A 15695-nucleotide genomic window follows, 5' to 3' on the forward strand; every position below is an offset into this window, starting at 1 on the left:
GGCTTAAGCATCTGAGAGGCTGCACTTTAGGCCCCAGAATAGAGAACCAAACAGAGTTGTGGCTTGTGCAGCTGCCCAAGAAAGACTCCAATGCCACTCAGTTGATTAGCAGAGTGCCCACAGCTAGGATTTGTGTTTCTGTTGGTGGTGCCCATTTGCACATGCCTCTATACATATAAAAATGTATTCTGTGCATGGTCGGAAACGATTAGCGGAATCATTGCTAGTAGCCTGCAAAGAAACAAGTTGTGATTTGTTCTTGTTTTTACTTCTTTGCAGCATGTAGCTGAAAGTTGGTGGGTGCCTGAAGCTGGGTGGGTGAGATTTAAGGCTTTTTTAAACATTAGAAATAGTTTGCTCGGACTGTTCATCTTTATTAGCAATGTTGATCACATTCTACGCAAAAAAAGGTTCATCCCATTCCACATCTCATCCTCAATCTCCTCTCACTATCATGTGTCCTGAACTTTTTATTTTTCCTCACAAGTATCCTGTTCTCCCTTCATTCTCTGTCACTATTAATATCTTCCCCTTTCTTCTCTTGCCCACTCCAGCTCATAACTTAAGAATCCTCTTAGACTTTTTCCTTTCCTTTGTCCCTTATATCTAGGCTTTATCCAAATCTTACCTCTGCACCTTAAACTAAGAAGGATTCAACCTTTTCCTGTATCTCCATACAGCTAAAAATCTCTTCAAGGCCTTCTTGTCTCCCTTCCCTATCCAGATAGTTGTGTGTGAAATATTATATTTTACACAATCTGTCACCACTGATATTCAGCTTTGCTTTATGACATCATATACCCACATCACAAATAAAATAATGCTAAAGGTTCTACACCATCCAACTAAAGAGAAAGAGCCTATCTCAGATGACCACCATGGAATGTTTGAGAACAGGCCGTTAGTGTATGTGATGTACAGTCAACTTCAATTTAGAAATCCCTCCTTGCCTCTGGCACCATGGATGATGCTGCAGTCCTTAAAAAGAGAGGCTACGTCCTGGGAATCAATCTGGGAGAAGGGTCATATGCTAAAGTGAAATCTGCCTACTCCAATCGACTAAAATTTAATGTTGCTGTGAAGATAATCAACAAGAAAAAAGCACCTCATGACTTCCAGGAAAGATTTCTCCCCAGGGAAATAGAGATTTTGGCCAAAGTGAATCACCGCTCAATTGTCAAGACCTATGAGATTTTTGAGACCTCTGATGGCAAAGTCTACATTGTGATGGAGCTTGGCATACAAGGAGACTTACTAGAGTTCATCAAGAGCAGAGGAGCCATGTCTGAGGAGATAGCTCACAAGATGTTTCACCAGCTGTCTTCTGCCATCAAGTACTGCCACGACTTGGATTTAGTCCACAGGGATTTGAAATGTGAGAATCTCCTTCTAGACAAAGATTTTAATATCAAACTGTCAGACTTTGGCTTTTCCAGACGACTGACTCGAGATGAAAATGACAGGCTTATTCTCAGTAAAACCTTCTGTGGTTCTGCTGCATATGCAGCCCCTGAAGTGTTACAGGGTATTCCTTATGAACCTAAGATTTATGACATTTGGAGTCTGGGTGTCATTCTGTTCATAATGGTCTGTGGCTCGATGCCATATGATGACTCAAACATTAGCAAAATGCTAAAGTTTCAGAAAGAACACAGAGTGCACTTTCCCAGGTCTAAAAGCTTGACAGTTGAATGCAAAGACCTTATTTACCGCATGCTGCAGCCAGACGTGGCTCAGAGGTTGCACATAGAGGAAGTTTTTTATCACAGGTGGATGCAGGCACCAAAACCCAGCGTCTCTTCAGCAACTGCATTTGTAAAAGAAGGAGAGTGTTCTCAAAAACTCAGAGAGCTGAAGTCAGAGCGCAAACCGGAAATTGAATCCAGCGGGGAAACTAAGCCTGAGAGACCAGATTTCAAAACTGAATGTAAAGCAGCGCCCAGATTGGAGGTGGTACTGGAAGCAGAGGATGCCATTCCTGAAGAGCAAGCAGAAGTTAATGATCTTGCAGATCAAATGCAAAGAACAAGGATCAACTATAGTGATGATTAAAGGATAGCAAAGAGTAGTATTTTATCTAGCCCCACAAGGAGTAATTAACAAGACTATGAAGGGAAGAGTATGCAAAGGAACCAAAGCAGAAAGAAGTAAAAACAATTTTATAGATTCTTTATTGATAAAGACATAGCTAAACAATGCACCAATAGGACACAACATTCATAATAAAAGTATAAAGAAAGGAGTATTTTTTCCTTCTGATCATAACTGGCTGTAGAAGGGTGTAGAAACTGCCACAGTGTACAAATCTTTTGCTACAAATCTTCTGTCACTATGAAGCTGTTTAGAGATCTATCTATCATTTTGATGCATGGGAACTCACCAAGTTGTAACCAGTCTCTGACACTGTTCTCTGAAGCAGGGAAGCATAAAAAGCTACGTCTCCTGCCATTCGTCATATCTTTGAGCTGGTTCTCAATGCTAATTCCTTAAATCATTTGAAAATGTGCAATTGCATCTGCCAGTTCTGCCCACATGGGTGAATAAAGGCTAAACAGGACCTAGATCCACCAAAACGCAATGGCACTTTTACTGTGTTTACATGATTCCTATGCAAGCAGGAGTATAAAGACATACTTTGATACCAACTTGAGTATCTCTGTTACAGCCACATGAGCCCTGCTGGATTTCATTGTTGATGGTGTCCATCAACTCAATTCTGTTGTTCAGTTCACAGAGGGCTGGTTGGAGGTAAAACACCACCTGCATGTTCTGATAGAGGCCTGGATTTGCAAAGAAACTTCCATCTGAATAGTCATTAAAGTGCTACATAGTCCTGTATTTTGTTCCATCTGAATAGTCATTCCCTACTAAGCTTTCAAACAGCATCTTGTGCTTGCCTCTTTCCTCCTACCTCTTTCTGTACCCAGGGGCTCCCCTCTGGTGGTTTGTAATCTTAATTTAAAAAATTCAGTGTAGTTTAGGAAATAAACAAGACCAAAGTCTTCAATTTAAACAATTACATGGGAATTTCCCTTTAGGATGAAGAATCAAAGGTTGCCTGATCTATATGGACATCAGAAACAGCAGCTGCAGTCTTCCTACCCCCATTCTGTGTATTATTGACAGCCCTGACTGTTGCTCTTGAAGACACCACGTCTATAGAACCAGCCAAGGGGATTTTATTGATTTATTTTGCATAAGTCCTACATTAATTTGGTCCTGAACATCAGCCTCCTAATTGGAATTATTCTGCCAAGTTTCTTAATTCTGTGCAAAGCTGTACCCATGTGAGGCTTGTTCCATAAAATTGACCTGGTTAGCTTGCATGTAAAAATGCAGTAAGTCTCGCCTCACACATCTCATACTAATGTAATTATTTTAAATAAATGTCACAAATTGTTTCCTGGCAAAGTGGATTAATACCCTATTCCCATGTCTGGGGATCGAAGTGCTTGGCCTGATTAAGGCAAACGAAAAGAAGTCAGAGGAATTTGCTGTGGATTTAACTCTCTATCCCACTGAACCAAGGATAAATGGTCTAAGTGCTATTTCCCCTTTAAAGATTTCCAAGTACTGTATTGGGTTTTATAAACATACGCACTAGAATCCCAAGCATATATTAAAAGAGCTGATGCAGACCAAGAGTGATATCTCTGATGCAGGTGAAACTTGTACAACATATTGCTCTAGATCACTCCTTCATTGTCATAAAAAGGTGAAACTCCCTCCATGCCCTTCAAAAGAGAGTGTGATGAGGAGAGGGACAAGGAGGAAGGCAAGGTAGCAAAACTAAAAGGCACATTAGAGATGGCAGTGATGTGCCCCCACGCTCTAGCACATAGTTCCACTACTGCTCTCTCTTCAGCCACTGTGGATCCTAGATGGATCTTTTCTATTTCTTGACATACTACGGAGGACTATGCAGGGTTAGCCAGGACCTGCATTCTGCTTTGAGCCTTGGTTCTTAAATACTATCATCCCTCATGTTAGCAACTTCTTCCTCTCACAAAAGCAGCTCACACTGTGCCCAAACCCTCCCCCATCCTGTACTAATGATCAGATCCTTTCCTGCATTCCTTTGCCTTCCTAAGAAATCAAGCTGATTGCAGCCTACATATTAATTGTGACAGACCCAGACTAGCTGGCTGCCACACACTGATGGAGGAAAGATAATGGCTGGGGCTTGCGTGAACTGTTTTCTTTTCCCTGAGTAAAAGAAAGCCCTAAACCTAACTGCAGCACAATCAGGCAGGCACCTGGGTTCAGTTAAAGCCATTTTAAAGGGCTCCCCCAGGCAAGGAAGGAGGAAGTGTGGTATAGAAGAGCTATATGGGTGTGAACTGAGGACTGAAATATACTGGGAGGGATTGTCTGGGGAAGTGGCCCAGGGAAAAGCTGCCAGATTGCGAGTGGCTGGAACCCTGCCTGTTGCCACTGTCTTACGGTCCCTAGGCCAGAACTGGAGTAGTGGGCAGGCCCAGGCTCCCCCCAGCCTCCCCACATCTCCTCAACCTCTGCCTCCAGAAGAGAGATCAGGACTCCAGAGGGGATTTACCCCAATCATATGAACTAGCCTGTGATGAGCATAGATCAGTGGGATGTGGCACCCACCTCTAGTAAAGAGAAAGAGGCCGTGTGGAGGGTGACAGCGAGCCTCTGAGGCTAACACTATCTGCCAGAAGTGCAAGACCCACAGGGAATAGCTGGAGTTTGCCACATAATGTAGTGCTTACATAGAGCTTTACATCCTGCGTGCTTGTGCAGACATTAATTCATTTGTACAACATCCCCGTGCAGAAGCCAAGCAAAATCGCTTCCACTCTGCAGACAGGTCATCGAAGGCACAGATACCTGAAGGTACTCACCCTGGCCACTCCACAAATCAATAACAGAGGAGCAGTCAGAAATATGGTTTGCCTGATTACAAGACACTAGCTCAAAATGCCTTCACCTCCAGGGGCAGCCTATCGTAGCTCTGATCTGGTCTATCCTGCAGTTAGCAGCTTCAGACCTGTGTCTTCACTGGCCCTCCTCACATCTCCACTGGAACACAGTTTACATCTACTCATAGCCCCTTGGCAGTCATCATTCATGGAGTCACTACTGGCACACGGTGAGTTGATAACTCCCAGTCTCCATTTCAGGTCCTCTGACATCACAGCAGCCACCATGGGGCTTTGCCTGCTCCATTTTGCAACAAACTGTGATCACTACCTGCCCAATGTCTATACGCTCCAAACGCTGCCCCTTTATACATCTCCCTTCCCTACACCCTTTCACATATCCCAGGGTCCTGCGTCAGAGGCTCTGCAGAGACAGGTTTAGATACACAATCATGTTAATGAACACAGACAAACCAGAACAGTTACTGATGATCCCTTGCCAGGACAGCTAGTCACTGTCCTAAGGGATCTAAACTGTGTACTACTGGAGTAACTCAGGAGCCCATATTGATCAGCTGGTAAAGAAATGAAGATTAATTACCTGTAACTGGAGTTGAGGTGGCCTCTGTGCATTCATGCTCCTTGGAGGTGCTGGCAGATCCCGTCCAGACAGAGCAACCTTTTCATAGTAGTGGCTACTGCAATTCTCATATGACCCTCCGCTCTACATTCCTGAATATTGGGAGGGTGAAGCTACAAAGGAGGGGTGTGGGTGGAGTCCTCTGATGCCTCAAGTCTTTCCACCTCCTCCACAAAGTCAAGTTCTGTGAGGACTTAAAGGAAGAGATGAAGGTGGGTTTGGAGTGTGAATTTACAGCATCCACCTCCAAGAGGTCCAATTACAGGTAAGACCAGGCATTTGCTACTGATCTATATTGTTATAAATATGTCACTCGGGGGTGTAGAAGCATCTTCACAGAGGCACTACAGTGGCACTGTATGTAAAGACAAGAAGAAATGAAAGTTACTTTAGGCAAGCATCCACTGCATAGTCTCATTCTTGGGCTACTTTGGCAAACAGTAATCCATAAATGGAAGGAAAGATTCAGAGTTCTATTGACTAGGGATTGAGCTATTGCAACCTGAGCAGTCATTGTAGGTTCTAGCTCTAGGGAGTGTACTTTGTAAATGTAGGTTTACAGCTCCAAGCAACAACCTATAGATATCTAAATGAATTCTTTCCAACAGTCTTCATGGCTTCCAGGGGGAGGAAGAGAAGACCACCCCAGTAGCACTCTCTCTGGAAAGCAGCCTCTGCTGCTCACACACACCTCCCCCAACATTCTCTCCTCTCCTCTCCGCCAGTGGGATGGGATAGAAGTTCTCTCTGAGGGACGCCACCAGTGCCAGACCTGGTGTGTGGGGGACACTGAAGGAAGCTGAGCCACCCTGTCCTCCCTCCTGGCCGCAGGCTTCTGGCTTGCCCGGCATCTTCTCATGCCTGCTTGTCCCTGGAATGTGGGTGAAGAGAGGCTCTCCTGGGATGTCTGTGCCCCTGCAGGACAGTGCATGCTATGTAGGCAACAGATGGCCTTGCTCGAAGCACATCTCCTTAGTCTGAACCAAGACCGTCAGTGTCGACTCAGAGATGAGGGCTGGGCTTCATGCACAGTGTCTCCTGGGATGACTGCCCTTGTCGCTTTTCTTCACAGCTGGACCAATTGCAACCATGGTGTGTGCACCACCTCCCATGCCATCTGCACAACTGCACAGGCTCCACAGGCGGAAAAAAACCTGCAAGGACCTGCTGCAGGAGCAGATGGCATGTTTGCAGTCCCTCATCCAGAGCTTTGATGAGGAGCACCAGGCTGACTGGGAGCAGAGGAAGGTCATGTAGGAGCAGCTGTCATGCCATCACAAGGCCATACGCTCAGTCATGGAGGGCGTGGCCACGTGTATGGAACAGGCCTCCAACCATCTCCCTGGCCCCACTCCCCCAACTTCCTGCCCACCTCACCCCCCTAATTCCCCACTCCCCTAGCTTCTCCTACCCCCCCCCAGAAGACATTGGGGTCCCCAAAAACATGGCAGTGGGACCTCCTGGGTATCTGAAGGTACCTGAGGCAGGCACCAGTCCCAGCCCCATACAAATCCCTCTCGACTCTCTTCCCCATGTCAGGTTCTTTCTCCGGTCCCTTCCCTGTTGTACATCCCCCAAATAAAAATGACAGTTGTTTTTTCAAACAAAAAAGGCTTTTTTATTTGGTTTTCAGGGGAAGGGGGGATGATTGGAAGGGAGGGGTAGAGGACGAAAGGCACACAGGGGCAACGCAGAGGCCCCTTGTGGGGAGGCCCAGGAGAGAGTCTCACTGGTGGCTTTGGCTGAAACTCTTCCTCAAGACCTCCCTGATGAGCACAGCCCCTGACGTGTTGTCCATATAGCAGTGGTGTCTGGCTGCTCATAAGCCCTGGCTAGTTGTTCAGCCTCTACCACTCCCCCTGGCGGGAAAGTCTTCCCCTTGCTCTCACGTAAGTTATGGAACACACAGCAGGCCACCACCACATAAGGGATGTTTTGATCACTGAGGTCCAATGGGTGAGGAGACTTTGGAGTCTCCCTTCTAGGCAGCTGAAAGCACACTCCACCTGCTGGAGTGGCACCTGCTGAGCCTGGCATTGAAAAGCTCCTTGGTAGGGTCCAGGCTGTCTGTGTAGGGTTTCATTAGCCAGGGGAGCAAGGGGTAGGCTGCATCACCTAGGATGCAGATGGGCATGTCCACATCCCTGATCCTGATGGTGCAGTTGGGAAAAAAAAGTGCCAGCATCATGGACAGTCAGTAATGTAGGCATGGAAAGGCAGAGCCTTCCCAAGATTGCCTACACAACCAACCACTTAAGGCTAGGGCCACCACCAGGGAAGGCTAGGGCTGTGGCACAGCAGCCTAGCCCTGGCCACTAGGAAAGGCAGCCTGGTTTTCCCCACCCACCGCTGCGCAGCAGCACTGCTTTCCCTAGCCGCTGCTGCACGGTAGCCTGGCTTTCCCTGCCCACCAGGGAGACATTGGGTCACTCTGTGGCAGCCTGGCTTCCCCTGGCTGCTGGAGAGGGATGGGGCCACAGCTTGGCAGCCTGTCTTTCCCCAGTCACCACGGCAGCCAGAGTTCTCCCCATGGCCTGGAAGGACTGGGCTGCGAGTGGATGTGGCCTCAGGAGGCAGGGGTGGGACCTCAGGCAGAAGAGGGCAGGGCTCCAATCAGTGTGGACACGCTATTTCAAAATAATTCTGCAATATTCAGATGGTGCCTTGTCATGTGGACACGCTATTTTGAAATAGTTATTTAAGGAGCTATTATTGCAAAATAAATTCCTCGTGTAGACATGTCCTTACATGGCTAATCTTGAGGTGAGTTGGAGCCACCAGGAGGACATTAAGCAACACATGGGGAGGAGTTAAGACGACAAATGTAGTGCAAACTCAAACACAGCTTGGCACAAACAAGTTGAATTTATGTGGCAAAGAATGTGGGAAGAAAAGGTTTTTTTCCAATTGTTTAAATAATAATGCTATGGGTCTGGGTACCATGCGAGAGGAATTGGAATTCTCAGTGATAAAAAGAAAATCTATTCGCCTTTCTTGAAATTTGTCTGGATCATTCCCATGATTGGAATGCTAAAATTACTGGTCAGACACTACTGAGGAAGAGTAGAGTGGGTAACAGAAGTGTGTGGTGGCAGTCTACATTAAAGACACCATCACCTGTTCAAAGCTTTTGATAACGCATAATAAGAGACTCTTGAAAGCTAACAAAGCTCAGAAGACGGTACTAGTGAGAATCTGTAAGGGTGCATCTACCTGGCACTTGTAGCTCAAAATAAGAGCTACACAATCTGAGCTACACAAATTGTGTATCTTATTTCAATCCAATTTCAAAATAGCTTATTTTGAAATTCGGCGTTGTCTACACAGCACCAAATTTTGAAATAAACTGCTATTCCAAAGTGTCCTTTAACCCTCATAGAATGAGGGTGACAGAGATGTCGGAATAGTGAGCCTGTTATTTCGAAATCTATTTTGAAGAGGAGAGGCAAAGAAGTGAGAGGAGCATGCATACAGTACAGAACCCATAGCACAGGGAAGGGAGGGGAAGAGGTGGGGCAGTGCACTGAGCTCCCTGGGGTACCAGGCGGGGCAGAAAAGTGAGGCAGCACTTTGAGCACCCCCCACCAACCTCCATGGAGTGCTGGGGAGGGGCAGAGAAGCGAGGGGCGCAGCATGCAGTGCAGCTCCAGGAGCAATGGGGAGGGGGGGGGAGGCAGTCACATGGTTCCAGCCTCCCTAGCCAGGAGTACGGGGAGAGTAAGCACTAGGGGGCAGCAACACTCTGCCCCCAGAATACCTACAGCAGGTGTTCTTGGGCAGACTGTGGGTGGGGTCAAACTGGCCATTTGGGAAGACAAAGCCTTCCCCCGCCTAAGCCACCAGACGCCCCAGAGTAGGTGGAAATGGTAAAATTATTAGTAATGATGCATAAAAGGCTGAACTGGTCACCAAATATTCCCGGGTTTGAAAAGAAGCAGAATGATGGGGTTGTGGCCCACAAGGATAATGAAATGCTTCAAGTCCATTAGGAGGATGTTAAACATCATCTGGTATGGATAAACACTTTGAAATCGGCCAGCTTGGATAACATATACCAAGAGTCCTAAAAGAGTTGGCTGAATAACTTTCAGTCCCACTGACAGTTTTCAATAAATCTTGGGGAAGACAGGGAGAGGGGAGTTTGGAGATTACTCTCTTCCTGAGGAGAGAGAGACAGAAACCCAGCAGTCTCTTCTACCCTCCTGGACTGGGAAGGGCAAGGGAAAGGACTGACTGAATGGGGTACATGGGGAAAAATAAGGGGTGAATGGGTGCTGGCATTGGGGGGAGGAAGAATTGTTTGTGCTGTGTCTTGTGGTGAGGGAGGGGAGGTGTGGATAATTTGTGCTGGTGCCTGCTAGTTTGAGAAGCAGGATTTTATCCCAGCTCTTAGCAGGGCTGTGAGGAGCAGACTGCACAAGGGTAGGTGGGGAAAAGGGGGTGGGTGCTAGCATATGTACAGTGAAGTTTGTTTGGGGTCTCCTGACTCATTTGCTGCAGTCTTCTCTGTCAGGGTTGGAAGGAGGGAGAAAAGCAGACTGCATGGGAGGGGGAGGGGTGCACACGCACGTGCCAGGACATTTGCATGATTACAGTTTAAACATTTATATAAGTGTTAGTGGTTTAAGATTAGAAAAAAAAAATCTTTTAACAGATTTTTTGAAGAGTTGCAAATATCTAAAACTATTAACTTAATGATTTTTTTTAAAATCCAGAGTTACTAATTAACACATGGTAAATTGTATTGTATTAAGGCCAGATCTTTGCTATGTGGTAGAGTTATGGCTTTTATGAGTCAGAAGTAGTGAGTACTAGGTGTAATGCTAGTTTTATAAGATGAAACCTCATTTGCAAGCACTTTGAAACATGCATCTGTCTATAAACCCTGAAGCTTTGTGTTAATTTGTTCTGGGGTTTCTACTCTTTGAGTTGGTGACACACACAAAGCGAAAGTTTCAAACCAGGGAAACTTTTATCTGTTTTTATAGAATGTTCCTAAACATTCCTCAGAGAAACTGTATAAGCCTTAATGAATGCCTTTTACTCTTCTTTCCAATGTCAGTAAATATTGTATTAGTCATGCTTTCCTTGCAAATACTATTTCTAGTTAACTCATTGATTTTTTTAGCATCTTAAAGCTGAGCTATGTGTGGATAATATATGATTTGGTGTATTTACTAGCATGAGTTGTTAGAAAGGATGATGATACATGTACTCCAAGGGTAGTGTTAATTTTCTTTTTATTTGATTTCATATTAAATATCGTAAGCATTGCTCCTTGTTAACTATCCCCTTGTTTTAATATATTTTCTTCCACACATATGGACTGTTTAAAATATATAATTTTATATATGTTTTTGTTTGTATTGGTGGTGCACATCCACACACTACCTCAATATTGGTGTTGCACATAAGAAATTTCAACCTTCCCCAGGATAGACAATGTTAGAGGAAACACTGGCTTTTATCCATTGGCCAAACATGATGAAACCACTGTAAAATGGATTTTTTCATGGCCAAGGGTTTTAATTAAAACAGTTTTTTCATCCCCACCAATTACTGTTCTGTTTTTTGGGAGATCAAATGTCATCTGTGCTTCATCCATATTTCTTGTTTGTGACAGCTCAAATGCACATTCCTTTCGATGTTTTATAGTATACCTTTGGAAAGATTCAATTTTTTCTTCAAGGTCTCTCGGCAGTTTTTGCACTATCTTTGTTCATTGCTGAAGACAGAGACCATGGTTGTTCATGAAGTGAGTACACGAGCCCGCTGATGCAATAAACACCGATGGTTTTTCTGACTTGTTTTGATCATCTTTTGACATTTGGAAAGCACGCAGACGAATTCCGGTTCTAGTGACAAGGTTCCCGTTTTGTCAACATTCAACAACCCAATCATTGAGATCTTTTTTCAGCCCAGGAAATGAAGTGCACAGTGTTGGAGATTTTTTCTTGCTTCTTGGAATGTCTTTTCGTGTTGCTTTAATTTTTTCCTCATTCTCTTACCTGCTCTCATGAACACAGAATTCACCAGCAGCAGCACAATTATTGTTTGCTTTTGCATATTCATCAATGTTAAGTTTAAATGCTGCATCATGAGCAAACCGTTTCCTTTTGATTTCACCGTTGTTCATTTTAAACTCTAGTATGAAAATCTTAGAAAATAATGTATAGATTTTGAAGAACTTTATAGAGGAACGTCACCCGCTTTATCACTGTCAGATTATAAGCGTTCATTGTTTATTGCAAAGAAGCCCTGCAGATTGGCATGTCCGGGGTGATGATAGGCTATTTAAGTTTTATTCAAGATTTCATCAATTCTGCACATTGTATTTTTAGATTGCCTAGGCAATAATTTGTGATGGGTGGGCCACTCCAAGAATTTAGAAAGTGGTCAAGGACTGCACTCTTCCATGATATAAATGGAGAAGGTATGGGGACTGGGATGAAGGTTGTGTGCAGAAGGGAGCTTAGGGGTAAAGGACTGAAATGCAGGAGACTGTGTGGGATCTGGGAGGGAATGTTGGTGAAGGAGGTAGTTGTGACCTGGGGCACTGGACTGGCATGCATGGGTTTGGATTGTGACCCAGGTCAGGAGGGGATTATGATCTGGGACAGGGGTTTGGAGTACAGGAGACAGTGCAGGGGTTTGGGTTGTGACCTAGGGTAGGGGTGCAAGAGTTTGTGTTGTGACCTAGAGCAGTGTTTCTCAACCAGTGGTATGAGTATCCTCAGGGATACTCAAGAGAAGTCTGCGGGGTATATCAACACAACTGAAATTTGGAGAAAATGGATTTTTTTTGTTAAGTTTTACAGCGCTTTATTATTTTTGTACTTTTTACACCCAAAAATTTCACCGGCTGCCCAGCTCTGATTAAGTTGTTTAAACAAATGTGTTGCAATGGTAGATATCAAATTACCCAGTAGCAAACTGCCACCAGTGCCATAGTGCTATCATTCATAGTATTTCTCTGACTGCCTGGTAAGGTCTAGAATTTTCTGAAGTGGACGGGTCAAATTTAATGTGGATACAATTTAAATAAAAATAAAAGTTTAGCTCTTTTTTTTTTTTAAAGAAGTGAGTCCTGAGCTGTGTTTACAAAAGAGGTCAGCAAACATCAGTTCCCAGCCTGCTAGGGGTAAGACACTGCCGTGTTTGATTTATTTGCTTGCACCGTCTATAAGCAAAGAGCTCTCCACTCCCATTGGCTGCTGTTTGCTGTTGCCACCCAATGGCTCTTATGGGAAGCGGATTGGGCTGAGTGATGGACTGGCTGCCATTTCTCAGTTTCTGTTGGCTAGAAACAGTGAATCACAGACAAGGGGAGCTGAAAGACTCCATCCTTGCAGATTCTCCAGGTTAAACAAAGTCTCTCGACATGCCAGTGGTTTATGCTGATGAACTGAGACTGGAAGTTTGCAATCAGCCAATACAGAGCCAGCTTATGAATGGTCCATCACATTTTTAACATTTTTTTTTAACATGGGGGGGGTGGGTTGGCTTATGAACAAATGGTCTATGATCAAGTAAATAGTAACAGAATACAAAAATAATTTAAAGACAATCTTTCTAAAAGCGCATCAAAAGACTGAAAATAAAGTTTTCAGCTATCAATTTAGGACAAAGATTGGATGGCTTACAGTTTGTAACTATCTTGAATCAGACTTAGCCACCCAATCTTTCTCCTAAATTGATAGCTGAAAACTTTATTTTCAGTCTTTTGGTGCACTTTTAGAAAGATTGTCTTTACAATTTTTTTTTTTAATTTTTGGCCTTAGGCAGGGAGGAAGGGGGGGGGTGACCTGCCTGGAACCGCAGAGGGGCCGGGATGCGACCTGGCGAGAGAGGGGCTGGCCTGGAGAAGGGGGGCAGGAGCTGGCAGTGGGGACGGGAGCCACAGGAAGGCTGGGATGCTGCCTGGCTTGGTGGGGAGGGGGGCAGACTGCCAGTGGGTGGGGGGCCAGGAGCCAGCCTGCAGTTGCCTTGGTGACCTGCCAGGAGGGTCTGTGAGCCAGAGCTGCCAGAGGCAGTCTGCTGAGGGGGGGTGGGAGCCGTTTGGCGGGCTGCCGGGGGACCAGGACCCAGAGCGGCTGGCACAGAGGCAGGCAGGCCCATGTGTAAGAGGTGGTATGGGAGGCTCCAGGGGGGCCGGGAGCCAGAGCTGGTGGGGGTGGCCTGCCTCATTGGCGGACTGCCAGGGAAGGTTCTGGGGGGAGGGGTGCAGGTTGCCAGGAGGTGGGGTAAGCCATGCAGCGTGAAGCCAGGTAGGCCGTGAGCTGCACAGCATGGAGACAGGTGGGCCGGGTGCAGGCTGCCAGGGGTGGGGTCCATGAGCTGGAGCTGGTAGGGGGTCCGTGAGCCAGAGCTGGTGGAGGTGGCCTGCAAAGGGGGGTAGGAGCTGCTCAGCAGGTTGCTGGGTGGGGGGAGGGGGAGGAGGGCGCACCAGAGCTGGAGGCACAGAGGCAGGCAGGCCCACCTGTAGGAGGTGGCTGGCAGCCTGCCTCTTCAAGGGAGCCAGGCAGCAGAGCATGCGTCCACACACCTGCAGGAGCAGAGCTGGCAGGGACGACCGTGCACAAGAGGGAAAAGTTGAAAATCCCATGACAGACAGACAAGAACGGTGAGGACTTAATAGAGAGATTGTTTAAAAACACTTCCACTATAGAACAACAAAAGCAGCATTTATCTCCAAAAACACCAGAAAGGGCTTGTTTACACTGAGCAGTAAAGTGTATTTCTGAGGTGTGATCTCAAACACACTCACATGGTGACCCTAGTGGTGTACATGGACCCTGAAAAGTTCCCTCATGTGCATTACATAGTGCTGTTTGAAACAGTACCACACTCAGTATATTTTACTTTTATAAGCAAGTTACAAAATCTAAATTACTCATTATTGACACCAATATTTAAAAAGGGCTCTAGAGGCGATCCTGGCAATTACAGACTGGTAAATCTAACTTCAGTACCGGGCAAATTAGTCGAAACAATATTAAAGAATAAAATTGTGAAGCATGTAGAAGAACATAATTTGTTGGACAAAAGTCAGCATGGTTTCTGTAAAGGGAAATCGTGTCTTACTAATCTATTAGAGTTCTTTGAAGGGGTTAACAAACATGCGGACAAGGGGGATCCAGTAGATATAGTATACTTGGATTTTCAGAAAGCCTTTGATAAGGTCCCTCACCAAAGGCTCTTGTGTAAATTACATGGCCATGGGATAAGAGGGAAGGTCCTTTCTTGGATTGAGAACTGGTTAAAAGTCAGGAAACAAAGGGTAGGAATAAATGGTAAATTTTCAGATTGGAGAGGGGTAACTAGTGGTGTCCCCCAAGGATCAGTCCTGGGACCAATCCTTTTCAACTTATTCATAAATGATCTGGAGAAAGGGGTAAGCAGTGATGTAGTAAAGTTTGCAGATGATACCAAACTGTTTAGGATAGTCAAGACAGAAGCAGACTGTGAGGGACTCCAAGAAGATCTCACCAAACTGAGTGATTGGGCAACAAAATGGCAAATGAAATTTAATGTGGATAAGTGTAAAGTAATGCACATCGGGAAAAATAACTCCAACTATACGTACAGTATGATGGGGGCTAATTTGGCAATGACAAATCAGGAAAGAGATCTTGGAGTCATCGTGGACAGTTCTCTGAAAACTTCCACACAGTGTGCAGGGGCGGTCAAAAAGGCAAATAAGATGCTAGGAATTATTAGGAAAGGGATAGAAAATAAGACCCAGAACATCTTACTGCCCCTGTATAAAACTATGGTACGCCCACATCTTGAATACTGTGTACAGATGTGGTCTCCTCACCTCAAAAAAGATATTTTGGCCTTGGAAAGGGTTCAGAAAAGGGCAACTAAAATGATTAGGGGTTTGGAACGGGTCCCATATGAGGAGAGGCTAAAGAGACTGGGACTTTTCAGTTTAGAAAAGAGGAGACTGAGGGGGGATATGATAGAGGTATATAAAATCATGAGTGGTGTGGAGAGGGCGGATAAAGAAAAGTTATTTATTAGTTCTCATAATAGAAGAACTAGAGGACACCAAATGAAATTAATGGGTAGCAGGTTTAAAACTAATAAAAGGAAGTTCTTCTTCACACAGCATGTTGTCAACCTGTGGAACTCCTTGCCAGAGGAGGAGGTGAAGGCTAGGACTATAA

At 45.3% G+C, this 15695-nt stretch overlaps 1 protein-coding gene across 1 annotated transcript; it reads left to right on the forward strand.

The window, feature by feature from the left end:
* The first annotated feature begins 960 nt into the window (after window positions 1-960).
* Window positions 961-2360, forward strand: LOC102459193 (testis-specific serine/threonine-protein kinase 2-like). The gene has a single exon (XM_006134794.4). The coding sequence runs from the start codon at window positions 961-963 to the stop codon at window positions 2050-2052; it is 1092 nt and encodes a 363-aa protein (XP_006134856.1). The 3' UTR covers window positions 2053-2360.
* The last annotated feature ends 13335 nt before the right edge of the window (window positions 2361-15695 follow it).

Source organism: Pelodiscus sinensis, chromosome Z, assembly GCF_052426305.1.
Source record: "Pelodiscus sinensis isolate ZL-2025 chromosome Z, ASM5242630v1, whole genome shotgun sequence".
Classification (NCBI taxonomy): domain Eukaryota; kingdom Metazoa; phylum Chordata; order Testudines; family Trionychidae; genus Pelodiscus; species Pelodiscus sinensis.

What these genes read in the sequence shown, in the direction of transcription:
- LOC102459193 (XM_006134794.4), top strand. Translation starts at nt 961, where the DNA reads ATGGATGATGCTGCAGTCCTTAAAAAGAGAGGCTACGTCCTGGGAATC.